This window comes from Ranitomeya variabilis, chromosome 2 (assembly GCF_051348905.1).
Source record: "Ranitomeya variabilis isolate aRanVar5 chromosome 2, aRanVar5.hap1, whole genome shotgun sequence".
NCBI classification, from domain to species: domain Eukaryota; kingdom Metazoa; phylum Chordata; class Amphibia; order Anura; family Dendrobatidae; genus Ranitomeya; species Ranitomeya variabilis.
The window spans coordinates 92,413,182-92,440,957 of NC_135233.1; the positions used below are offsets into that span (position 1 = coordinate 92,413,182).

The window sequence follows — 27,776 nt, forward strand, 5'->3', positions numbered from 1 at the left end:
GTTTCCCTACACCCATGAGTCCTCACCCAGTACTGCAGCAAGCAGACCAAAGCGGGCAAGTGCCCCAAAAGGCAGTTTTGATCCACATGTTTATATAGACAACGTAGGTGTGCCTAGGGGGGTACCTGATGAATTTAAAGCCAGGGACCAGGTCAAGGCAGGATTTGAGTCATTGTTGCCAATAATAACTGTGAACAAAAATGTTGATTGGATAAATTATGTGTATTACAACCAGCAGAGATTTGTTAACTACACCCGAGATGCTCTAAAAGGTCTGGCAGACCAGTTGGGCCCCACTTCCATCATGGCATTCCAAAATAGGATGGCCCTAGACATGATTCTAGCTGAAAAAGGAGGTGTTTGTAAAATGATCAAAGACACCTGTTGCACCTACATCCCAGACAATACTGGTTCCAATGGTAAAGTCACGGTGGCGATACAGAAACTCACCGAGCTATCAGAGGAATTGAAACAAAACTCAGGAGTGAAAGATCCTTGGGACCAGTACTTTGGATGGATGAACGGGTGGCAAAGGTTGTTAGCACAGATTGGGGCAGCCATACTTGTTATTTTTGTTCTTGTGATAATTTCTGGTTGCTGCGTAATCCCTTGTATCCGCAGGATGATGGAAAAGACAGTCAAGGAAACCACGAACCTGATGCCACATCTCCTCCTGGACGAACCTATCCGAATCCAGATTCACCCACCTGACGGCTCCCCCAACCCCGATGAGGATGAATATGTGGAACTGATTGGAGAACTTCGCCAATATGAGACTATGCATGCTTCTACCCCCCTTTAGGGACAGATCTCCTGACCGCCCATTTGCGAAAAGTCTGTACGGTGTAGGGCATGTGCATTAGGTATATGTCAGTTCGCCGACAGCACAAAAGAGTTGCAGCGCTTTGGGACAGGAGGCTAGGATTAGGGCAAGTGATATCTAAGGGGGGCTTGTGATAGAAATATATATATATCATGTAGATCTCACTTGCATGTATATCCCTTTAAATCATGTCTTAGCTTAAAAGCAAATATATTCAGCTAGTTTATGATCAATTGCTCAACTTAATCACATGAGTTAGGCAAGACGGACCTCGGGACTTTCTGGTATGTCTAGATCGCCAGAGAACAGGGAAGTTAAAGCAGATGGTTCGAAACTAATGTCCCAGAATGTTGCTGACAAGCAGGATAAAGGTGGCAGATGTTTCCGAAAGTGCAAAATCAGCTTGTTGCTAGGTAGACCATAGTTCGAAGATGCCATGTACTCAGTTAAATGCATTATGTACTCAGTCAGCCAATGAAATAATAGCTAAATTGAATGTTAATTTACTAACCACTCCCATTTTATATGGTTTTATAAGATCATGTATCAATGAACAAACCAGAGATCTGGATGGAATGTTATACTGTCACTTTGTGTCAGAGTTAATTCTTTCTTGAGCGCTCAATAGATCTGATCTGATAATAATTGGGAACGGACACAGCATACACACGGGGTTAAATTCACCCCAAGCCAAATTTCTATAACAACAGCACCACGACAATATAACGGTGCTGTCATGGGAGACCAAATAAATGCTTAGCTACTTTACCGGTGACGGTGTTTTTTGGAGCCCATGACAGCACCGTTATATTGTCGTGGTGCTGTCATGGGAGACTGAATAAAACAAGTAGGTTAAAAGGTGCACTGAGCAGTCAGGCGCCACGCCAAAGGTGCACTGAGCACCTATGTTTAGTTTGAACAGTCATTTTCTGCTGACAGACCCACTTTAAGCCTCATTTATTAGACTACCTGCTTGGTTCACCAGATTTTGTACAAATCCTCTACAGAGCAATTACAACATCAGATGATGAGATGAAATCCTAGAGGTGATTCATGTACAAATATAAATATTACTAAGGCATCTCATTCCAATCAGAATTACTATATTTTCCATATTACACACAAGAAAAAACATTTCACTATTTAATTCATCATTTTCAAATATATTTAATATAGGGATTGCTATAAATTTAATATATAGAATTATTTATTGATTATCATTTTTTATATGTCCAATCTTAGCCACCAATCTCGTTCCGAGGATGGATTGCAACGTCTGGACCGGCCGCAGTTCCCCTGACAAGATAAGGCATATAGGAGGCTGTCGCCTTCAGCTTGGGAGACCTGGGACCGGTCCAGACGTGCGCAGCTACCCTTACAGTCATGGCTTCTATGGGTTATGATGTGATGCTGGAGCGAACAATGATTATAATTTAATATCAGTTTCCTAGTGGAATGTTAAGAGACTATAATTATATACTATGACGTTATATATATACCAACTCTTTGCCTTCTTACATTTCACAGGGTAAGACAAACATATAATGGGCACACATCATAGCACTAAGTGTGACTGGCACAGTCTAGGATACCAGTGGAAGACGAAACTTGGCCTACACCGAACAGATCAACATATCCTACTTGTTCACAGTGATCGCTTATGTCATTGTATGGTAGTCATGGACAGATTTACATGGAAAGTCACAAGAACTAAGAAGTAGTGACAGAGCAGCGCTCCACATACAGCCACCATCACTGAGGATGTCATAGCACCAATGCCACGCACTGCACTGAGCCTGGCCGCCAACAAATAGGTCAAGGCACTTAATGAGTTAAAAAAATTACTAACCCTAAGCAACTAAAAAGTCCAAGTGCTTTAAACATGGCTTATGTAAAATATAAAATGTAAAAATAGCAATGATTATTCTCAGATTTCTTTACAAAATGTGCAATTATCATAATCACTAAAGATGCAGCTCTAGTAAATCCGTCAATAAAATTAATTCACATTTTAAATATCGATGGCCTGCGAAGGGGTGTGCAGGGATGGAATCGATGACACCGCTATAAGATCCAAGATACAGTGAAGGGATAAAGTAATCATGTTTGGATGGGGACGTTTCTTAGTAAGCTCAGCCTTCTTGGAAGTAAACTGCTGCATTGAACAAAAGAATTGCTTTACGCCCCCCTGAAATGATGCGTCCCGTCTCTACATCGTTGTCTTTACAGTCCGGTCGACACAAGAAATCCATGCAGCATTTTAGAAGGACGTGCGCAGACGTTGACACCACGCGTTTCAAGTCTGATCCAAGCATTCCTCTGCTCTCAAAGGCATCTCCATACAAACACACTGCAGCAAGAAGGAGAGGTTTCATTAGCGCTGAGGAGTTCCAGCAGTTCATAGAGATAGTAAATAACAATAACAAAAAACTACACTGCTATATTAGTATTATATATGTATTAGTATTAAGAACGTATGCAGGTAGATCACGCACTGCGCAGTTCACATTTAGATTAATAAGATTCCTTGTAATGTGCGGACATGCTGCGATTTTCAGAATGATAGATGTTCTGGAGGATGCTGAATGGGATAACTCCAACTATTCCCTATGAACTCTTATTTAAAGTTTTATTTGTGGACATCCTTATAAGGCGTAGTCAACTTTTACAAAATAAAGATTTCGAAAGTTGTTTGTTGTCTTAACCCCTAATTATTCCTATCTGCTGGGTGCACGCCACTTGTTTTCCTAGATAATCTCCAGTTTTGAGACGTGGTAACACTACCTCGGATGTCGCTGTGGGCTTGTCAGGTCCACTGCTAAAAGTCTCAGGTCACTCTATGTGACTGCAGACTTCTGAATCCTTACAGTGCGCGCACAACACGATATCAAAATTTTACAGCATTGCTGCGGAGAGCTCACGGTCATGTGACCACAAGTAGGTGATTTGCATACTTCTGGTCACATTCTGACTTGACATGATGGCCTTGCTCACTTTACTCGTCACTGGGCTAGACCAAGAACATCTAGTCGGAATGTGGCCAGAAGTAGACAGATCGCCTACTTGCGGTCAGATGACCGTCCGCTCTAGCCAGCGACTCTGGACAATCTTGACAGCCCATAACGCCATTATATAACTACAGTGGCAGCATGTGTCAAACATATGGGCATATTAGACAAGGACTCAGATGCTGTGGTCATCGAGGGATAAGGATTAGATAAATAAAAGCTTCATATGTTGCAAGATGGCATTATTATTTTTCTAGTGGGCAGTCAGGGTGTGTTATTACTTTTTAAGGTGGAAGTGAGAGGGCATTAATACTTTATCAGCAACATTTTTACTTTTAAGTGGATACTGAGGAGACATTGTTATTTTAAAGTGGAACTAAGGGGGCATTATTACATTAAGGGGGGACTCAGGACACTATAACCTTCAAAAGCACATAGGTGGCATTATTACTGCCCAGAGGCAAAAAGGGGGCACCATTACTCTCCAGAATGCACACTTGGGTACTTATTACTTTAAAGAGAGCACAGAGGAGGCATTATTTCCATGGGGCTCATAGGGGTAAGTATTACTAACAAGAAGGCACTAAAAAGAGCACCATTAATTTTGGGAAAAACTGATATCACGGTTATTGGGTGGGGCACAAATGTCAGATTTACTGTTAAGGAAATGAAACTTGGCACCTAGGGGTACTACCCATGCAGCACTATTCAGGGGGGATTATTTTGTAGCACTTGTGTGGGAGTAGTTATAGTAATGACACAATTGTTGAAGTATTGGGGTCATTTGCCAACAAGCAGATTTAGTGACAGTGACAGAAAAAGGCACAGAAATGGGGATAGCAGTAGGGTAGCTTCAATGGGAAAAGGTAGAACCATAGGTGTAAATGTGATAAAGTTAAAGGTTATATGCAGCAAACGTTGCAGACTCCAATCGTGACTGGAAGAAGTCATCATGGCGGTCTGGGCCGGATGGGAAAAGTGAATGATCCAAATAGAAAGAACATTTTTTTTTTATTTAGTAAGAGTTTGGTGTAATTGCAGCCACAATGCAGTATTTGTAATTCTGGTCTTTGTGCAGGGTGTTTTGTTCAGTAGGGCAATTATGACTTATTCAGTAAGTGATGGTCATGGTATGTCGGTGTTATTTGGGGCTAGTATAGTGGCTTATTGGCACTAATGATTGTTGTGGTTTTATTTACATAAAATAATGTAGGTAATATTTAGTCCTGGTATGCCTGCAACATGTTATATGTATAGATATTATCTGCTAAATATATATGTACGGTATATCATTTTAAGAGGTGGAGGGACACGAATATGGGGAGATATATTCTTTGGGACTCTGATCTTATAAGACCCTAGAAACTTCCCTTACATACGTAGGTAGTAGGTAACATACACCAAAGTTGATTACCAACATCACTGATAAGATACAAAAATAATTACCGTATTTTTTGGCATATAAGACGCACTTTTTCCCCCCAAAAAAAGGGGGGAAAATGGGGGGTGCGTCTTATATGCGCAATGCAGGCTTACCGTGGACCGTGGCGGCAGAGGTGCGGCGGCAGAGGTGCGGTGGCAGAGGTGCGGCGGCAGAGGTGTGGGGGTGGAGATGAGGAGGCGCAGTGAGCGGGGTCCCTTTCCCCGGTGAGTTGATGCTGCAGCCCCGGTAATGCACAGAGCCGGGTGAATCCTGTTGTTATCGGTGCGCGCGGCCATCTTCCTGAGGCCGCGCGTTCGCAGATGGAGCTCTAGTGCCCGGGGCTTTAGGAAAATGGCCGCGAGATGCCGCGCGTGCGCAGATGGGGATCGCGGCGGCCATTTTCCTGAAGCCCCGGGCACTAGAGCTCCATCTGCGAACGCGCGGCCTCAGGAAGATGGCCGCGCCCACCGATATCAACAGGATTCACCCGGCTCTGTGCATTACCGGGGCTGCAGCATCAACTCACCGGGGAAAGGGACCCCGCTCACTGCGCCTCCTCATCTCCACCGCCACGGTCCACGGTAAGCATTACCGGCTGCTGCATCACCTCACCGGGACTTTGGACTCTGTATCCTGTATCCTTTTGCTTCCCAGGATGGGTGCAGCAAGGTTCAGGAAGGATCTCGTGGGCACATGGACTGGAGATGATGGAGGTAGTGGTGTACATTGTGAAGCGAGTATTCCACAGGCGCTCATATGTCTGAGTCCTTGCCGCTTCCCGGCGCTCAGACATCTGAGCTCCTGTGGAATACTCGCTTCACAATGTACACCACTACCTCCATCATCTCCAGTCCATGTGCCCACGAGATCCTTCCATCACCTCACCGGGGAAAGGGACCCCTCTCACGCCATACCTCTCACTGTGCTTCCTCATCCCAGCACCTCTGTCGGTAACCACTGCTGCCACCCTCCCATGGACACCAGGCCGTGGCGTCGCCCACCTAAGCAGGAAGGGACCCTGCTCAGGTGCACGCCGTACCGCATCACCCCACCTCTGCCGCCACCATGCCTCCTGTGACCCTGCTCTGCCACCACCAGCCCTCAGGTAAGATACTGTAAATTCGGACAATAAGACGGACCCCCATCTTATAAAAAATCTTTTTTTTCTGCAATTTTCACCCCAAATTTGGGGTGCGTCTTATGGTCCGGTGCGTCTTATATGCCGCGAAATACGGTAGCCCAATTTCTACACCTAAAAGTGTGCAGCCACCACTGGCTGTAGAAAATGCAGGAAACACAACATATGATCTCTATGGCTACAATTTGCATTTTTCTCCATGTTTTAAAGGGAATCTGTCATATTGGAAATGGTATCTGATCTTCAGGCAGGATGTTTTTATGTGGGAAAAGTTTAAATAATTCTCGCATTTTATTTATTGACATCACCGATGTTGGAGTTTGCATGCATGAGTCCAGTGAGAGGTCCTACCCAGTAATTAACAGTCTATCCTGTATGATTGTGCATGCAGAGATACAGTGCCTTGCGAAAGTATTCGGCCCCCTGGAACTTTTCAACCTTTTCCCACATATCACCCTGAACACACCATCATGGTTTGGGCCTGCTTTTATTCAGCAGGGACAGGGAAGATGGATGGAGCCAAATACAAGACCATTCTTGAAGAAAACCTGTTGGAGTCTGCAAAAGACCTGAGACCTGAGACTGGGACGGAGATTTGTCTTCCAACAAGACAATGATCCCAAACATAAAGCAAAATCTACACTGGAATGGTTCACAAATAAACGTATCCAGGTGGTAGAATGGCCAAGTCAGAGTCCAGACCTCAATCCAATCGAGAATCTGTGGAAAGAGCTGAGAACTGCTGTTCACAAACGATCTCCATCAAACCTCACTGAGCTCGAGCTGTTTGCCAAGGAAGAATGGGCAAGAATTTCAGTCTCTCGATGTACAAAACTGATAGAGACATACCCCAAGCGACTTGCAGCTGTAATCGCAGCAAAAGGTGGCGCAACAAAGTATTAAGTTAAAGGGGCCGAATAATATTGCACGCCCCACTTTTCAGTTTTTGAATTTCCACTAAAATGTAAAATAACCAATAAATTTCGTTCAACTTCACAATTGTGTTCCAAAAATTTACATTTGGAATCTTTATGTTTGAAGCATGATATGTGGGAAAAGGTTGAAAAGTTCCAGGGGGCCGAATACTTTCGCAAGGCACTGTATGCTGTCAATCACTAGTAGGACCGGCCACTGGACTCATTCATACAAACACCAGGGATTTCAATTAATAAAATAGAAATTATACTGAATCTTTACCAATAAACCTATATATCATTCTGCTCTGCTTCTCCTCCTTATACGATCTATAGATCAGACTGAATGTACAAGGCAGGTTCCTTTTAATCAAAATTAAATTGTATATTTGTTAGACAGTATATTTCAGGTATTCTTTTTTTATAGTTTTGATGTTACCTGCAGTCATCTCCACCAGTGCTTACGACATACTTGTCATCGTGCGAAAAACGTACATTAGTCACATGTGCTGAATGACCAAAGTAACGTTTGTGTTTGGCCTAAAAAAAACAAAAACAGACGGTTATGAGCAGTATACAATCTAGTAACGTCTTCATGATGAGTAACATCCACTTATCGGCATATATGGCTTATTAATTTGTACACTATGTGTGGCGAATGGAATCTTTTATAAAGATGTAACATTACATAGGCTCTGTCACTGGATTAGATGTGTTTTGTCTTTGCTCTTATTTTATTCCCACTTCTCCCCTGAATATTCCAGTTTTGTGTTCGCCATATGGTTCCAGATTACGGACCTTTATACTTAGTGCTAATTTTGATTACTTTACAACGGGGTGTGGCTCTCAGGGTAATTATGCAGAGCGGCCTGAAACCCCTATAGAATAGTGTGAGCCACCCCTCCTTTGTAAAAAACAGAATAATTAGTACTAAATAAAAAGGCCCATATATGTTGAACTGTATGCTGGATTTAAAAAAAATAAATAAAAATAACTAAATAAATGGAATAATAATAAAAACAACAAAAACTTAACACTCAGTTGGAGCAGCAGGACAGGAATAAAATAATATCATTTTTAACCTGTTTTCAGGTCTTCTTACAAAGGGTTTTCTAGTTTGGCATAAAAAATAATCACTATATTAATGAGAACAACTTCCTCATCTACTTTGTGTTTCAAATCCTCACTTCACCCAACATATTTGCTTGCTGTGAGTGAATGATAGGCAAGCGCTGCGCTCGCTGGTCTTTGACACTCCCATATGAATGAATGGAGCGGCAGAGCAGATGGTCGACCATCGCTCCATTCAGAAGAGCCCCGGTACTCAGGATCAGTTGGACTCCTGGTGATTGGGAAGTTAGAATAAGGGATAACTTTCAAACTTGAGAATAGCCCTTGAAATTATTTTTATGATACAGAAAAAAATACAATTTCACATCAGTACAGTCACACTGTGCTACTTTTACACTTACAAATTTTTCAGTGCAAGGAAAGTCAAAAAGTTTAACCAGGCCGAAATCATCTCCCGTCACAACGTTAAGTCCAGCGTGTGACACACAGGCACAGTTCACGTCAGCTTTATCCGCATTTCGTGGCCAGATCCCGATCACTTCATCTCCCAGGATGCTGATAAATACACATGATGTGACCGTTATAGATAACACATCTTATAGCATTGATGTATCTGTAGCACATACTATGAGATTATCATAAAAGATCATATATTATCACCTAGTCCACGTAGCCCAGGTAATCTTCTCTATCAGGGCACCATCTAATATTTGCTTTCCAGATGGCACTTCGTGTACTTGCCGCCTATAAGCACCGGTTGCTACCTACAACAGAGAACACATAAAATACTAATCCTTCTTTCATAAAACAACCGTCACCTTTATATATGCAGCAGATTTCACTGTCCTGATGTCACCCCCAGGGATCAGGGACATAAAATCTAGTGTCCCACGCTGCCCACCTATATTATACTAGCCAAACAATCCAGCAGAGTGGTCGGACTTGTACCTGAATGTGTTTACTATCGGCAGAAAAGTCCATTTGTATAACAAAACTGGGGATGTCTTTGCAGTAACCAATCCTGTTCAGCGAAGACCCTTGAGTGATATCATAAAAATCCACTGTGTTCTCTGCCGAGCCGACAGCTAGGTATTTGTTATCAGGACTGATCCTATGAAAAATAGACCATATTATTATAATTAGGTGAGTGCAATAATGCCCTTATTCAAGGGAGAAAATAACTACAGTGACAGTTTTTTTTGTAGATCTATAATATGATCCCATGTGCCGAGTCCGAGAACTTCATCGGATCCATTGTAATCATATTTACATTACTGTTTGCATCAGTTTTAGTGAAAATAGGTGTGAATATAGATGAACAGATTTACAGGTACAGGTATTTATGTAAGTCCGACTCCGCAGCCTTTACTGGTCACAGCTCTGTAGATCTGGTGGTGGCTGTGCCCGGTATTACAGCTCAGACTCCGCTAGGATTAAGTGACCGGGACTGAGCAGTAATGCCAGGAACCTCTGCTCTGAACAGTACGGAGCTGGACCTGGTAGGATGTGGCTAAGACAGGGATGTTGTAATCACTCCATGATTAAGATACCCCCATATATTAGATTGTTGATCCAACCTGCCACAATTGATAGGCTCTAGAAATGTCTTTGCACGGTTTGTCCTTCAGACTTTCAAACGTATCCATCATTTTAATCAATAGCACACATGAAAATAAGCTTCTTTGTAATCTATCTTGTCAGAGAAATCTGCTTTTCTTTGCCAGAACTGATCAGTCATTATCACAATTCTCTATTCTGAGGTAAAATCTGTATTCAGTGAAGACACTTTCCCATTACTGAGAGGAGATGGCGGCTGATGAGATTCTATGTAGAGGGAGGAGCTCGGCCTCTAGCTCCTCCGTACCATCTCACCAGCAGCAGCCGCCATCTCCTCTCAGTAATGGGAAAGTGTCTGCATTGAATACAGGAAAGATTTTACCTCAGAATTGAGAATTTTAATAATGACTGATCAGTTCTGGCAAAGAAAAGCAGATTTCTCTGATAAGATATATTACAAAAATGCTTATATTCATGTGTGCTATTGATTTATAGAGTAAAAATTAAAACAAATGGTTACTCTTTAAGGTTTTGTTCCCACGTAAGGTAGGCAGTGAGTTTTTCCCATCATTTTTTTTTGTGCGCGGAAAATTCTGTTGAGTTTAAAAGTTCAAGAAAAGTAGTGATGTGATTACATGTCCACTCTGTGTCTAAGGACACTGGATCTGTGCATTTTTTCCCTTATAGACTCCTTTTCAGCTCCTTGTAAAGCACATGTTAAAAAAATGCATTTTTTAAAAAAACACACAAAAAAGGGGGAAAAAAGTAAGATAACTGCAATAAACAGAGCAGATTGCTATTGCATATTTTGGACAACTGCAGAGCATTTCCACACACTGGTACATCGCCTCCCAGTACAGATTACAAGAGAAGAGGACAATCCACACAAGCACATAATGTATACCTGATGTCCTGAATGGCTCCTCTGCGGTCTCTCTTCTTGCCCCAAATTTTCAGAGAATTCACAAGTAAAATAACAAACTCTCCGTTCCTCATCCCAATGGTTACCATTTCTCCATTAGGGCTGTAAGCTGCACAACATGCCGCGAAGCCCAGACTCACTTTGTTAAGAAGCTTCTGTGGAATATAAAATGTGATATTCCCGGGTGACATGTCCTAATGAATCGCCATCATGATTTCACCATTATTTCTACTCTGTACTTACTTTATCAGCCAGGTCCCATATCCTCGCTGTGCCATCATTACTTGCTGTAAGAAACATGTCTTTGGATGGATGTGCAGCAAGGCCCCAGATCTCGCCCTCTACGTGGCCATTAATTAGGATATTGGAAGCAGCATTTTTCTCCCCAACTTCAATAATTTCTCCATCTTTGGTCCCCACTAAAATTTTGCCCTGTAAAAAAAAACATATTTGGGGACATTTTTGTAATACTTTCTTAAAGACAGCTGCTAACATTCTTCCTCCAATTGACCCTAACCAATCTGCATAATTCTGATGAAGGTCCAGATATAGGACTGAAACGTTAATACTTTGGATTCGTTGGATTGCATAAATAAATATTCCTTTTTTTGTCGCCTGAGTTTTCATCTACCCACTGTTATGGATTGGAACCCTACTCAGTCACTTTCCCATCTATTTCTAGTGCCATAGATATCTGATAGATGAAAGTCGCACAGCTGGGACCTGTATCTATCTCAGCAGTGGTGACCCATGCTCGGCAATATTCCTGACTAATACAAATGTATGGCGAGAGCCTTGTATCTGCAGCCACTTCTCTATCACTGCAAGGGTCCCACATCTAGTAGACATTTATAACATATCCTAGGGATAAAAGTGTTGGCTAGGAATACCCCTAGATATTTAGAGAGCATGAACCTAGACCAGACTGGTAGACGTAGCATCAACTATATCCCAGTGGTTCTTATCGCATTCAGAAACGTTTCTCTTTCTTATATCACCTTTTGTCGTACTTTACAACAATATTTGTTGTGCACTGTATATACACCAGTTTTTGGGTTCAATCTCTTCAATTCTGTATATCTCCGCCACTGGATTTAATATAACATAAGGGCACCACTGTTGAGAAGCACAAGGCCTAAGTCCCATGCTCCGTACCTTGCCTCTGCACACGGATCGTACGCAGTCCAAGGTTTGACCTGTCTCCAGCTGAAATGCCCGACAGCGCTTCATCTCCTGATCCCATAGCTTAACAGCACCTCCTTCTTTTGTCCTAAAATTGAAAATATTTCAAGAGTGGAATAATGTATTTGGTACATTAAATAGTCCTTCACCATCCGAAACAATAAAACAAAATTCATAATTAGCATTATTATTACATGTTAAATAGGTTGTCCAGTCACAAGATATTAGTGACTAATTCATCGGCTAGATCATGAATATCAGATGAGTGGGGATCCAACACAATTTTTCCCACCAATAAGCTGTCATAAGCTCCTGTGCCCTTCAGACTTAGACACATTGGGCCTGATTAATCAAGACTGGCGTTGTTCAAGACGGTCTTGATGAGGGGGCGTGCTGGAGTCAGGTGCTCCTGATTCATGAAGAGGTGCACGCTTCTTCAAGAATATGGTGCGTCCGAAGATTTGTGTGCTCCTCTGTGAGCCACGCCAGTACTATCACTCCAGTCAGAGACTGCAGTGAGATTTCTGGTGAAGGGAACACATCATGAATTAGATAAGCTGTGGCGACCAGCCCCTGTCCCGCCCGAAGCTCCGCCAAACTTAGCGGAGCCGGGAGAAAATGGTGTAAAAATGACAAAAGGTGCTAAATTTGGGCGCAATTCTGAGTTGCGCCTACACTTTTCAACTTTTCAAACCTTTTGACAGGATCCATTTCATAAGAGAAGAGTCCTTCACATTCACATTGGTTTTTGAATGGTTTGAGATATACTTACGGCCGTTCCTTTCCACCAGTTACAATGAGTCCGTCACGTAGCGTTGTGTACATGGTGAAGACTGGGCCGGTGTGTGCTTTAGCCACCAGTCGGATTAGAAAGTGATCCTTCCAGACATAGACATCTCCATTTATGGCACCAGTGAAAGTCAGGCTATTCTGCAACAATTACAAAAGTATCTGTATGTTATAATGGCTTTCTAATATACACCGTGTGCACAATTATTAGGCAATTTGTATCTTTGATTATTCATTTTACTGTTGAACAACTCCAGTGCTGTCAGTGAATTCAAATATTAATAAACCTGAATATTAAAGAAAGTAAAAGTGAGGTTTTGTCTTTCTGTTTTAAACATCTTTTTATTGAGTTTAATATAAACAACAGCTAATAAGCAGTAATCAAGATATAACATTGAGTGGACATTCATGTAATCAGAAGAAGTGTAGCATTTTTCAATCAATATAATATTCTTGTTAGACCTCCTAAAAATGGAATCATTAAAACAGGAAACTTCAAGTAATAAAGTCGGTGGTCGGAGAGACATAACTATACAGAGACTTCCTCTAAAGAATGAAGTTAATAATTTACCACTTTACATTTATGTAGCAAATAAAGGGGTAAAAAAGTATAGATGAGGAAGAAGAGAATAGTAGGGGAAGGGAAGGGGATTGCTGTAACAGTGGGTAAGGTAGCCGACCTGTCGAGAAATGTAGTCAGGTGAGAAGCAATTGAGCATCGAAGAATTTGCTAATGGACTGAAGTGGGGTCGCTGGATCCAGAGGATTTTAAGGGGTTAATAATATCCAGATATTCGTCATTTGTTCTAAAAGATTTCCAAGGAGCCCAAGTTAAATGAAATCTATCTTGTGAGAAATAGGTATATGCAGATATCTCCTCTATATAATATAGTTGATCGACCTTATTAACCCAATCCGATAGGGACTGGGAATTTCTGGTCATCCAGTGTCCTGGGATAAGGAGTTTAGCTGCCGAGATGAGAAATGCCGCTAGGGATTTGTTTTTAAATTTTGATTTTTCCCCCCTCCAATTCAGAAAAATAAGTGTTAAAGATGGAGGTTGTATTAATTTACAAATGTCAGATGTGTGTTTCAGCACTTCCCTCCAAAAGGGTTGTAATTTTTCACAGGACCACCACATATGTAAGAAAGTTTCAATATCTTTGGAGCATCTCCAGCAGGTTGATGTGGTCTTAGGGTACCATAGGTGAGATAACGATGGGGTCGTATACCATCTTGTGAAGATTTTGTATGAATTTTCTTGCACCCTAATGCAGCTTGAGGGTCCGTGTGAGTTTTTATAAATTTGATCAACCTCCCAATCTTGTAGGTTGACACCTAAGTCTTTCTCCCAGTTACGGATGAAGGCTCGTTTGAGCGGAGTTGTATTCACTATAATTACTTGGTATAACTTGGTCAGAACTTTCCTTGGTGGGTTTTTCTGTACTAAAAGTTGTTCAAAAGTTGAAAGTTCTCTATGATAATGGCCAGCCTTGAGATAATGTTTTATAGCATTTTTGAGCCTATTATAATGAAGAAAATTTAACTGAAGTTGGGGGAATTTTGATTGTAATTCCGGGAATGGAAGCAATGTACCGTCAACCAATATACATTCCAAGTTGTCTCTGATCTTGTATAAGGGGTCTGATGTTGGGGGCAGAGAGTCTTTTGGGTAAAGCTCTGGTAGATCCGCCACTCTAACTAATGGAGAGGGCAGAGGCATCAGCATCGAGGTTTTGTCTTTCTTAGGAGAATATCTACAGTATATGTGCAGCATTATTGGCAACTATTATTGTGCATTATTATGCAGCTAAATGAAAAATGTAAATGTTGTTTATTTTCATCTGCTACAGTGAGAATAATAACCAAACTCCTCAAACTAGCTCATCTTTAATAATACCAGCCCATAGCAGTACCCAACCTCCACCTTGCTGAGTCCATGTGGCTGTTTGTGCCTGTTACTGATCCAGTCATGGGTCCATTCATCTGGTCCATCAAGAATCACTCTCATCTCATCAGTCCATAAAACCTTTGAAAAATCTGTCTTCAGATATTTCCTGGCCCAGTCTTGATGTTTCCCCCTCTGTGTCATGTTCAGTGGTGGTCGGGTTTCACCTCCTTTCCTCGGCCATGTCTGAGCACTGAACATCTTGTACTTCTGGGCTCTCCAGGGAGGTTGCAGTTCTGGAATATGACAGCACTGGAGGAGCTTCACATTTTATTGTTCTCGAATCTTTGACCGCTAATATGAGTCTTTTTTTCTCTACACATTTTTTGTGACCCTATCGCCTACTTGCAACAATGGCTCTGTGATTACGCCCCAATATCAATTTTTGACTTTTCAGAGTCAGTTAAATCTTTTTATGACCATTTTGCCTTAGGAAAACAAGTCGCCTAGTAATTCTGCATACCTTGATGAAGGGGCGTTTGTATGCTAACGCCTCAGCCTCCCTCATTACACAAATACACATCACCTGATTTGCTTCATTCACTAAGTATTCAACTTTACATAATGCAGAGTTGGAAAATCTGCATAAAAATTATGATACGGTTAAAATATTCACTTGCCTAATCATTATGCACATTGTGCAGACTTCAAAAGTGCTGATAGGCCTGTGACACAGTGTTTTCTCTAGCAAGTTAGTGTGAAAGCAGAATTGTCCAGAAATAGAAAACTTCACTTTCACCATGTTATGAATTGTGTTTTCTGTTTTCTGAAAACCAACAACAACAATTTCCACTTCCACATGTGTACAGGGGAGTCAGATGTGGTTCAATGGCTTTCTAACATCTACAGGTACTTTTAGAAATGTTAGTAAAAGTTTATTTCACAGTAAAATCTATAGGGTCTGTACACAAATAAAGTGTTTTTTTTGTAACAGTTCAATTGCTACACAACCTCAAGGGATGTTCCTGACAATATAGCGAGAGAGGAAATAAAGAAAAAAAACACAAAGAAAAAACTAAAGATTCTTAATCTCAGACATTTTTTTTATACAATTGTACAGCATTGTGAAACTTACAGCCCCAAAGGCAACGGAAAGCATTGTTTGCATTTTGGCATTATCTACAGATCCGACAATCCCTTTCTTATAGAGTAAAGCGCTCCCAGCCAGAGTCCAGAATTTTATGTGTTTTACTCCAACAGATACAAACTGGGTGTCCGAGTCTGGACGAAACTCTGCCACGAATATCCGCTCCACGTGACTTCCTTTACCGGCAACTTTAGCACCTGCGAAGGGTCACATAAGACAATTCTTTACTGTGTTCTGCCCCATTGGACCAGTTACACTAATGATTTTGCTAATGGGAAATTATCCTATTCTGCATTCTAAAGAGTAACTAAGATTCATCAATATTTTTGCTCTAAATATTTTACTTTACGAAGAATATTAATTATTGGTAACTTGCTGGAAATACCTGCACATGCCATCAATAGGGTGCATTCACATAGAGTATCATATTGTTTTATTTTACAGCGATTTTTACAAAACTGTGTCAAATAGCAGAAATAAAGGGTGATATGGTCACATAGAGTGAGAACACGGCTTACAGGTAATCTGCAGGTTTTGCTAATTATGTGTTAGGGCTGGTGCAGAAGGACTTGTATACATGGCCATGCCTACTAACTAGACCTCTGGGACCCACACAAATCTCCATCCCTGTCCACATATAACCAAGAAACCAGTGCACAAAGATGCCTATTCTCAACATATGCGCAGATCCCTTCATGTATCTGACATTTATGGCATATACAATGAGATGGATCCTATAAATACCAGGAATGTCTGACATGGGAATATCCCCTTATGCAATGTTTCTGGGGCAACATACCTGTGTACACAGAGGTGCATGTATGACACTCATGGAGTTATATGGAGTGTAATAGAAGATGCTGACCACGTGGCTCTGCACCTTGTTCCACCAAAAAGAGTCTGTACAAATGATAGTACACGCTGGCACATGATGCACCTACCTTCCTGCCATCTCCATACGGTGATGGTATGTTCTGGGTCAACGCCTACAGACACCAATAACTTCCCTGTGGCACTAAAATTAATGTATCCAACTCCCTTAGCATGATAGCACCGCAGGATGGACAAGGTCTGTTTGCTCATAGCATCCCAGATATGAATAGAGGGAGTAGCGCCTGTATTGGAAAGAAAGAATCCACCATTAGAAATGTGATCGACTAACTATCTGCTAAGTTCACACTCTGACAGTAAGTCCATAGAGACGGCAGGAGAGCAGATCTTCCTTAAAGTGAATTTCCACCCTAGCGCACTATTTTGTGGTCATTATTTTTTTTTTTTTTATCTACATAAGTTCAAATTTCTGTGCGTTTTTCTTTCTTTTTCTTTGTGCAAGTCTGTTTTTCTGATAAAGAGTTCCAAATCCAAGGCACATACCATACACACTTACGACACAACATGATGGATACCAGCAGAGACCACGAGAGGGAGTTAAGATAATTGCATACTACTGCCTGCTTCTATACATTAAACTCTATGACAAGACGGCACACTTCCAACCCACAATGCGGTGGTTGTACACTACTGAGGTGTTGACGACCTATCCTAATATCAGAGAGGTAAGGGTCCAACACCTGGAAGCCCACCGATCCTCCGATCAGCTATTGTCAGCTCCAGCAGCTGCTAGATGTTCTGCTTCATTCTCCATGTAGTGGCCATTCTCAGGTACTGCAGCTCCCATTCCCTTCAATAGAAGCTAAGCTGTAGTGCTCAGTACCTAGCGCTGCACAGTGTTCAGGGCTGTGCTGTTCTACACACTTACATCCAGCAGCTGCCGGAGCTGACAGCAGCTGATCAGAGCGGGTGCCAGGTGTCGGACTGCCAATGATCTAATACTGGTTACCTATCAGGATAGGTTATAAATATCATAGTAATGGAAAACACCTTAAATTCTATATTTACAGCATCTTTTATATTTAAGTATTTATTAGAAAGTTAGTGCTCAGCATCCATAATTTTTTATATGTCATAGCCTCTGTTCAGTACTGCTGATCGGTGGGTCCAGGTCCTGAGACCCCCACTGACTGCTCAATCCAAGGGTCAGAAATCCACCACTTACGGTATGTGCGAGTGCACGCAGAGTGGTGGTGCACGGGCTCAGCATAAAGCCTATGTGTCCGTACACCACTCTGCTTGCACTCGGCAGTGAGCTCCACTTCTGCCACTTGCATTCAGCAACTGGTAGGGGTCAACTTTTTATCAGTACTGAACAGTTGCTATAGTATATGGTATATATAAAAAAAATAAAACGTTACCTTTTGCGCTATTAAATGAATCAGAACAGAACTTTGGACCTAAAAATTATATGATAAAAGGTGGGAGTTTAATTTTAAAAGAGTTGTCAGATCATATGATATTGATGACCTAATTTTGGGACAGGTCATCGATATCAAATGAATTGGGGTGTGACATCCCCACCAATCAATTGTAATTTATCTCCAGTGGTGGCCGGATATAAACACATTGAATGGAAAACTCCATTCAATGTGTAGCAGTAGCTGCCGGGTACTGCAGAACATCTCCCGGTATCGTGATCAGGCTATTCTCTTCAACTGGAGGTGTCCTCCAGTACCTGGCAGCGACTGCTACACAATGAATGGAGCTATGCATTGATAGCTCCATTCAATGTATTTACATCCTGCCACAGCGGGAGCTTGTAACACCCGATTGATGGAACTGCCAGGTTCTAGGAAATCTGAGTCACAGTGAATGTGAACGTCACTGGATCACAAGTTCTGTGAAGGCTACAGAAGTGGCCGTATTAGCAGCCAATCAGAATTTACAGACAAGGAGATGGACAGCATAAGGTATAATACTCACAAGATTCATAGGACCGTGATCCGGCTGCCGCAGAGCACCAGTGTGGATCCGGAGCAGGGTCCTGTGAATCTTTCTCTTCATCTTTACCCACTAGTGGTTTATTTCTCTTCTAGGGAAAATTCACTTTAAGGAAACAAACTATATATAGTTCTAGAGGAATTCCCGGGCTTACGGTGTGAATATAGACCTCCACAGACATGAACAGTTAGTATACAACATAGAGACACTTACTAAAACAACATCCACAATTCAGATATGTACTATGCAAAGCTAAGTGTACGTACTAGAAGCTCGTGGGAACAGGAGTACTGTGATTTATGGAGAATGACTAAAAGTTATGAGCGGGATGGAGGCAGCCATGCAAAACTTGGATCATGGCTGATATGTATCTGAGCCCAGTGTAGGGACAGACATAATGACTGGACCAGAGAGGACTGGAGCTACACACATGAACGTCATGGGTAACACCTTACCTGAATATTCAGCAATTTCGCCTGCGTTGTGAGAGCAATGGCAAATGGGGAAGCGTCAGGGCTACCAACAACTTAAAGAAGTAATATTGCTAATGCTGAGGCAAGATAAGTCAGCATTAGGGGCATGCAAAAACAAAGTGTTTAAAGTATGGAAATGATTGGAAAAGAAATAAATATAGAACTGTTGTTTAGTATAAAATGGCATTGGGCTCATCAAAATAATGTTTTATGGCCACACAATATATATATATTTTTTTAATAAAAATAATTTGATATTTTTATTAATACATGTGTGAAATGTTCTCCCTGAATCAGAGGCATCCAATACTGAAACAAGACTCATCAGGAACAGATATGAAGCAGTGACACGTTACTATTACAGATGTAAGGAGCAGGGACCTTTAAATACATATTAAGAAATATCCTCTGATATCCTGTAGCTACTATGCATCTGCATCATGAGCTATAAACAGAAAACCACCAGGCAGTGTCGGATATATCACATGATAGAGGACCCCAACAGCACCCATAGGACTGCACGACAGATTCATCAGGGTGCCCACCATTCTCACAGCAACAGTTCTGCAGGCTGTGCTATTCTTCCATTCAGATCTCTCAGCAGGTCTCCAGAATACAGGCTCATGGAAAACTGTCTGCACAAATCCACAGGTTTTGGTATTGCAACTCATCCCTATTCACTTCAATAGGGTGGAGCTGTGATGCATGGAAAGGTATGGTATTACTAAGAAAGAGGGCATCTGTAGTTTTCTAATTCTATACTACCCTGTTAAAAGATATGTACAATTTTGCAAATATGTTTGTCACTGATCATTTGCTTTCTAAATATGAAGTTGAAGTTGTATTTTCGAGTTATCACATTCATTGCTTTAGTTAGTTTAGTTATACTGCATGAAAATTAGTAAGTTTGCAACTCACTTTCTTTTTCTATCCATTTTCATTATCCCACAATGACAGTTTTTATCTTGCATAGTGTACAGCTGGTTTCCATGGAATTTGGCCACTAATAGATGCCCAGACTCTTGCAGAGTGTGAATTGTAGTTACAGTACATTCCATTAGAGGTGTTGACTCCTAACATACCAGTTAGCTCTTGCCAGTCTATAAATTTCTATATATCTGTATCTATATCCGTCTCCCCTTCACCCTCAGGGCAGGGCTCTTTATCAGTCCTGAATATTCTCAATCCATGGCAGGTCACTAAGCATGGCATCAGCAGTTTCCACAGCAGTTTTAATTAAGGTTTTCACTTTCCAGAACTGTGCCCTTATTCTGTCCCTGTTATCTCCATATGTAAATGTAATGACTCAGTACAATTACTGACAGACCATTAATCTGTGGTAGCTGAATGAAACAGGTCACCAGAATGGTCACTCAAGGAGACGCACCTGACCCCCAAGGAAGTTAGAAGAGACTGCCATTTTGCTGCTGCAGTGTCTAGTGCGTCGTATTCATAAATTTGATAGTCATGGTCCGAGTATGGACCATGATTCATAAAATGTCCACGGCGCTCTTAAACTGAATTTGACAGCCTAATAGGCACATATGAAACAAGTACAGGTTGGGACACCCACGGTCCTGTACTCGGATTGTAACACATGAATGTGTGACTGCAGCACAGCTCACTGCTTTTGCTATAAATTTTACATATTATAAGCTCCTGCTCAGTCTTGGTGTTCTCTCTGCTCTCCCCTTCCTTTCTCTTTGTGTTACAGATAGCATTAGGTAGGGGATGAAGGCTGTACCTAGATCTCAAGAGCAGATAGGGGAGAAAAAATGTACAGTCTCAGGGAGGGCAGGAAAAAACAGGCTATGGAAAAGAGAAAATAATTACAGCATAGAAGCTTTGCTTAAACCTGAGCTAGTGAAGACAGCTCTAGCATAGATACTCAGAGACTTCACTATCCAACCTATATTACTGGGACAGACACTCCCACAAAATAATAATCTGAGATTTGGGCAACAAACTGAATATCCGGGGGCCTGTAAATGAATGAAGGAATTACGGACTCAATTACAAGAACTTAAAGGTAACCTCTGACATATGTAAAATAATTTTTTTCATGTCAAATGTGTCTACAGATTTTATTTACCTGTATTCTGTTATCAGAGAGAAGAGGTGTTAAGAAGGACTATATGGCCAAAACAAGGGTAACTTTTATGTATTCCTGTGAGGAAAATGGATCCCAATTTTGCTGCTCTTGAATCTGGTAGAGATGAGTAATGGGAGGATGATGCAAGAGGCTGTGGCAATATTAATGCCATTATGCACTTAGATAATTTCAGCAAATTCTCCAGACAGTTGAACATACAACATTGTCACTCAATGAGAACCTTAAAGGAACCTGTCACCTGAAAAAAATGCTATTATCCTGCAGATATGGGGTTAATCTTCAGGGTAATAGCGTTGTGAACCTGCCGGGTGCCGACAATTACACCCACACTGGCAGGAGCAAATTAACTTTATTTCTCCCAGCAGTGTTCAGGTTCCAGTCACAGGGGCATTGCGGCAGTACCTGCGCCCACACTGACCGCCCTAATGCTGAGCCGCTGTCAGTCAGTGCCGGGGTCGCGGTTACAGCTGTCACTCTCTACGCACAGAGCGGTGACTGAACTAGCGCTGCTGCTATAACTGGAACCCGAACGCTGCCAGGAGGAATAAAGTTAATTTCCTCCCAGCAGCGTGGGTGTACGTGCCGGTGTCATGCAGGTTCATCATGCTATCAACCTCATATCTGCAGGTTAATAACATTTTTTAAGGAGACGGGATCCCTTTAATTCTTCTAGAAGAGATCCATGAAGAATAGGAGCCAGAATGAAGTCAGACAACACATTGGTGGGGTCTGTGAGTTCCAATCAGCACCATCTGCCACAAAATCTTAAAAAAAGACTATTATTCCTCTGACACATATCTATGAACAAAAATTTTAAGTTGGAAAGTGCCTCTAAAGCCAGTATAAGATGGTTTTAAAATGGCAGAAACAAACAACAATGTGGGCAAAGCACATTTCCAGATAAGTTTCTCAAACCTTAGAGCAGTAAGATATGTGGTGTAGGCCTTAATCATTTTGCTACATCCCTTGTTAAAGCCATGAATTGTGGAAAAGTCCTAAGTCTAAGCAGAGTGTGTGTTAGATTTGTAAAGGGAATCTGTCAGTAGGATCATCCCTCCTAACCTGTCTATATGGGTATGTAGGACATAGGAAGCTGAATATATTGAGACCTTAATATTTACGATCCAATGTTCTATTCAAGAGAAATGCATGTTTTTTTCTTAGCATGTAAGGAGCTGTTAAGAAGATCTATGGGCCGGACATAGATCTCCCTGAGAATCTGCCTCCAGAACTTATATTAAATCAAAGGTGTAGTTACCAGTGTGAGACATGTAGATCAGGAGAGCAGACTGTCATTCATTACATGTCTCACACTGGTAAGGCCTCTTCTCATATAAAAAAGCTCTGGAGGCAGATTCTCAGGGAGATCTATGTCCGGCCCATAGATCTTAACAGGTGATTTACTCATGATCATACTAACAAATGCCCTTTAATACTGTCAGCTAACTTCTGTATCTATAAAAAAACATCAAAAACTAACCTGATGGTACCCACATTTTAAAATGTTGCAAAAGTTATTTTTGACACATGATACCAAAGTTTGCTGTGCACATAAGTAAGTCTTAGACTTGGTTGCCTGATATATGTGTATTTCTTACCAATTTGTCCAGTTGCTACAACATTCTTGTATTTTGGGTGTTGATTTACAGTCAGACAAAGTATGTCATCCGTGTGTTCCAGATAAAAGCTCTGAGTTCCTATTTTGAAAAAAAGAGTAAAAGAAGTCATCTCACTGTATCTGCTTGATCCTTCCGGAGCATTAAGCAAGCGTAATTGCCAAATTAGAGAACAATCAATATGAGTAGAGAAGGGCTCCAGCTCAAAGAATAACAAAATTTCCCACTTTATTAACACGTTGTTAAAACATCTTCACATGCATCTGTGGCAAATTGAAATATCAAAACATCAACGCGTTTCTGGTGCACTCTGCATGCATTTTAAAGTGTTTTACAATATGTTAATACAATTGAAGATTATTTTTTATCCGTTGAGATGGATACCTTTTCTACTCAATCCTATTTTAACGCCAAAATAAAATATTACTATAATACTACAAGAAGGCATGGGGATTGCAGAATATTATATTATGTGTATGTACTGAATGTTCCTAGTTAGTGTTTTACCTAGTAATAATTCTGGGCTTAGGGTGCGCTTACACTAGTCAGTGATCTCTGGTAACTACCAATCAGCTCCATGTTTGCCAGTCTACGGTGGTTTAATAGCCTGTTTAAACAGGACAATCAAACTTTCATGTGCATGGAAGGATCGGTGGTACGATTGCTTTGTATACACAGAGTACCATTGTTCTCGGCAGCACATGTGAATACACAGGTCAATTGGCTCCCGAGACTGATAATTTTGTAACTAATTTAAAAATAATTTCACTTTACGACTGAACATTTTCCTTGTCCGTCAGGAGATTGGCAGCCTGTTTAGACTGGTCTATAAGGAGTGAGCACCCCCCCCCCCCCCTTAGCGTAGGTGTTATTTTGATAATTGACATTAAAGAGGTCCGGTTTCAAATTTGAAGAGGTCATATCTGTTACTCATCTTCCCGGAGTCCAGCTATGCCTTGCTCCCGCTGCTCCTGTCTGTGTTGACCACCTGCATAAGTGATGTCATGACTACAGTGGACATCACCGCTGCAAAAGTAGAAAATGGACAATCATTTTATATGGGTTTGGTCAGGGATATTGAAAACAGGTCTGCTTTTGTTTTTTTTTTCAGAATTAACGCCACTGGTGTCCATGGGTTATGCCTGCAAAGTGTATAACTGATAAAGTCCTATATCAGGCTTACAGGCTCCAGGGTGGTGTGAGTCTACACTAAGGTATAGGGTGATAGAAAAGAGGCAAGTTATACTGGTACGGGGCCTCCTGCCATTGGAATTATCTTCTATGTTCACCTCTGCACACCAATCATTAAAATAAAGTCAAGCGGTAAAGTGTGCATGGTCTGAAAAGTAACATGGTCCAAAAGACATGGTTCTGCACAAATAACTACAGACCGGTCTCCAATCTCCCCTTCATCTCTAAAACTCTTGGAGCGCCGTGTCTACTCCCGCCTTACCCGTTACCTCTCCACTCACTCCCTCCTAGATCCTTCATAGTCCGGTTTCCACCCCCTACATTCGACAGAAACTGCACTCATCAAGGTGACCAACGAGCTTCTGACAGCAAAATGTAATAGTGACCACTCTCTGCTCATTCTTCTCGACCTCTCTCTCTGCAGCTTTCGACACTGTTGACCACCCTCTCTTACTCTCTAGGCTTCAGTCACTAGGCATTAAGGACACTGCTCTCTCCTGGTTCTCCTCCTATCTTTCTGACCGCTCCTTCAGTGTTCTGTAATCTGGCTCCACTTCATCTCCTCTTCCTCTCACTGTCGGGGTACCTCAGGGCTCAGTCCTTAGCCCCCTTCTCTTCTCCCTCTTCACGGCCCCAAATGAACAGACCATCAGCAGATTTTGCTTTCAGTACCATCTTTATGCCGATGACACACAACTATATACGTCATCCCCTGACATTACCCCCGCTGTACTACAGAACACCAGTGACTGTCTGTCCGCAGTCTCCAACATCATGTCCGCTCTCTATCTGAAACTCAACCTCTCCAAAACTGAACTTCTTCTGCTCCCACCATCTATTAACTTCCCTAAATCTGACGTTTTCCTCTCCGTAGGTGGCACCATAATAACACCCCGGCAGCAGGCGCGCTGTCTGGGTGTTATGTTTGACTCCGATCTCTCCTTCACATCCCATATACAATCTCTTGCCCGCTCGCGCCGCTTACACCTAAAGAACATCTCTAGAATCCGCCCTTTTATCACCATGGAAACAACAAAAACCCTCACTGTCGCCTTGATCCACTCCCGCCTGGACTACTGTAACGCTCTATTAATTAGCCTCCCCCTCACTCGACTTTCCCCTCTCCAGTCTATCCTTAATGCAGCAGCCAGGGTCATCCACCTGGCTAATCGTTACTCGGACGCGTCCGCTCTTCGCCAGTCGTTACACTGGCTGCCCATTCATTATAGAATCCAATTCAAAGTATTTGCTCTCACCCACAAAGCTCTCCACAGTGTGGAACCCCCTTATATCTCCTCCCTCATTTCTGTCTATTGGCCTTACCGACCACTGCGCTCTGAAAACGACTTTCGACTAACCTCTGCACTAATCCGTACCTCCCACTCCCGACTTCTCCCGTGCTGCGCAAATCCTCTGGAATGCTCTACCCCAAGATATTAGGACCATCCACAATTAACATAGTTTTAGGCGCTCCCTTAAAACACATTTGTTCAGAGCGGCCTATCACGTTCACTAATCAAAGTCATTTTATGTTTGTGTGTGTAGCCCATTCACTATCCCCTATCCCTTGAAGATGGCTGGACCATCATTGTAAATACACACCTGTACTTTGTGTCTCCCCCACCTCATTGTAGATTGTAAGCTCTCACAAGCAGGGTCGTCTAATTTTGCTTTAACCCCTTAAGCCCCGAGGGTGGTTTGCACGTTAATGACCGGGCTGATTTTTACAGTTCTGACCACTGTCCCTTTATGAGGTTATAACTCTGGAACGCTTCAACGGATCTTGGCGATTCTGACAGTTTTTTCGTGACATATTGTACTTCATGATAGTGGTAAAATTTCTTTGATATAACTTGCGTTTATTTGTGAAAAAAAAGGAAATTTGGCGAAAATGTTGAAAATTTTACAATTTTCCAACTTTGAATTTTTATGCCCTTAGATCACAGAGATATGTCACACAAAATACTTAATAGGTAACATTTCCCACATGTCTACTTTACATCAGCACAATTTTGGAACCAACATTTTTTTTGTTAGGGAGTTATAAGGGTTAAAATTTGACCAGCAATTTCTCATTTTTACAACACCATTTTTTTTTAGGGACCACATCTCATTTGAAGTCATTTTGAGGGGTCTATATGATAGAAAATACCCAAGTGTGACAATATTCTAAAAACTGCACCCCTCAAGGTGCTCAAAACCACATTCAAGAAGTTTATTAACGCTTCAGGTGTTTCACAGGAATTTTTGGAATGTTTAAATAAAAATGAACATTTAACTTTTTTTCACACAAAATTTATTTCAGCTCCAATTTGTTTTATTTTACCAAGGGTAACAGGAGAAAATGGACCCCAAAAGTTGTTGTACAATTTGTCCTGAGTACGCTGATACCCGATATGTGGGGGTCAACCACTGTTTGGGCGCATGGCAGAACTCGGAAGGGAAGGAGCGCCATTTGACTTTTCAATGCAAAATTGACTGGAATTGAGATGGGACGCCATGTCGCGTTTGGAGAGCCCCTGATGTGCCTAAACATTGAAATCCCCCACAAGTGACACCATTTTGGAAATTAGACCCCCTAAGGAACTTAACTAGATGTGTTTTGAGAGCTTTGAACCCCCAAGTGTTTCACTACAGTTTATAACGCAGAGCTGTGAAAATAAAATTTATTTTTTTTTTCCACAAAATAGATTTTTTAGCCCCCAGTTTTGTATTTTCACAAGGGTAACAGGTTAAATTGGACCCCAAAAGTTGTTGTCCAATTTGTCCTGAGTACGCTGATACCCCATATGTGGGGGGAAACCACCGTTTGGGCGCATGGCGGAGCTCGGAAGGGAAGGAGCGCCATTTGGAATGCAGACTTAGATGGATTGGTCTGCAGGCGTCACGTTGCATTTGCAGAGCCCCTGATGTACCCAAACAGTAGAAACCCCCATAAGTGACCCCATATTGGAAACTAGACCTCCCAAGGAAGTTATCTAGATGTGTTGTGAGAACTTTGAACCCCCAAGTGTTTCACTAGTTTACAACACAGAGCCGTGAAAATAAAAAATCTTTTTTTCCCACAAAAATGATTTTTAGCCCCCAAAATTTTTATTTTCCCAAGGGTAACAAGAGAACTTGGACCCCAAAAGTTGTTGTCCAATTTGTCCCAAGTACGCTGATACCCCATACGTTGGGGTAAACCCCTGTTTGGGCGCACAGGAGAGCTCGGAAGGGAAGGAGCACTGTTTTACTTTTTCAACGCAGAATTGGCTGGAATTAAGATCGGACGCCATGTCGCGTTTGGAGAGCCCCTGATGTGCCAAAACAGTGGAAACGCTCCAATTCTAACTGAAACCCTAATCCAAACACACTCCTAACCCTAATCCCAACGGTAACCCTAACGACACCCTTAACCCTGACACACCCCTAACTCTAATCCCAACCCTAATCCCAACCGTAAATGTAATCCAAACCCTGACCCTAACTTTAGCCCCAACCCTAACCCTAACTTTAGCCCCAACCCTAACTCTAGCCCTAACCCTAGCCATAACCCTAATCCTAATGGGAAAATGGAAATAAATACATTTTTTTAATTTTATTATTTTTCCATAACTACGGGGGTGATGAAGGGGGGTTTGATTTACTTTTATAGCATTTTTATAGCGGATTTTTATGATTGGCAGCTGTCACACACTAAAAGA

The 27,776-nt window shown here is 41.7% G+C and overlaps 1 protein-coding gene across 5 annotated transcripts in view; it reads right to left on the bottom strand.

The window, feature by feature from the left end:
• Nucleotides 1–3,031: 3,031 nt before the first annotated feature.
• Nucleotides 3,032–27,776, bottom strand: part of EML6 (EMAP like 6) — a 170,985-nt gene continuing 146,240 nt past the window's right edge. For 3 of the 5 annotated variants that reach the window (XM_077282700.1, XM_077282703.1, XM_077282702.1), the window contains 13 exons: nucleotides 22,882–22,980; nucleotides 19,153–19,173; nucleotides 16,804–16,977; nucleotides 15,851–16,059; nucleotides 12,811–12,968; nucleotides 12,012–12,126; nucleotides 11,100–11,288; nucleotides 10,839–11,011; nucleotides 9,326–9,488; nucleotides 9,038–9,141; nucleotides 8,779–8,932; nucleotides 7,746–7,846; nucleotides 3,032–3,173 (listed from right to left, as the gene is read on the bottom strand). In XM_077282700.1, coding sequence (XP_077138815.1) covers nucleotides 3,149–3,173; nucleotides 7,746–7,846; nucleotides 8,779–8,932; nucleotides 9,038–9,141; nucleotides 9,326–9,488; nucleotides 10,839–11,011; nucleotides 11,100–11,288; nucleotides 12,012–12,126; nucleotides 12,811–12,968; nucleotides 15,851–16,059; nucleotides 16,804–16,977; nucleotides 19,153–19,173; nucleotides 22,882–22,980 — 1,685 coding nt within the window. In that variant the 3' untranslated portion in view covers nucleotides 3,032–3,148. The remainder of the gene's footprint in view (nucleotides 3,174–7,745; nucleotides 7,847–8,778; nucleotides 8,933–9,037; nucleotides 9,142–9,325; nucleotides 9,489–10,838; nucleotides 11,012–11,099; nucleotides 11,289–12,011; nucleotides 12,127–12,810; nucleotides 12,969–15,850; nucleotides 16,060–16,803; nucleotides 16,978–19,152; nucleotides 19,174–22,881; nucleotides 22,981–27,776) is intronic. The other 2 variants (XM_077282701.1, XM_077282704.1) reach the window with 1 other exon arrangement.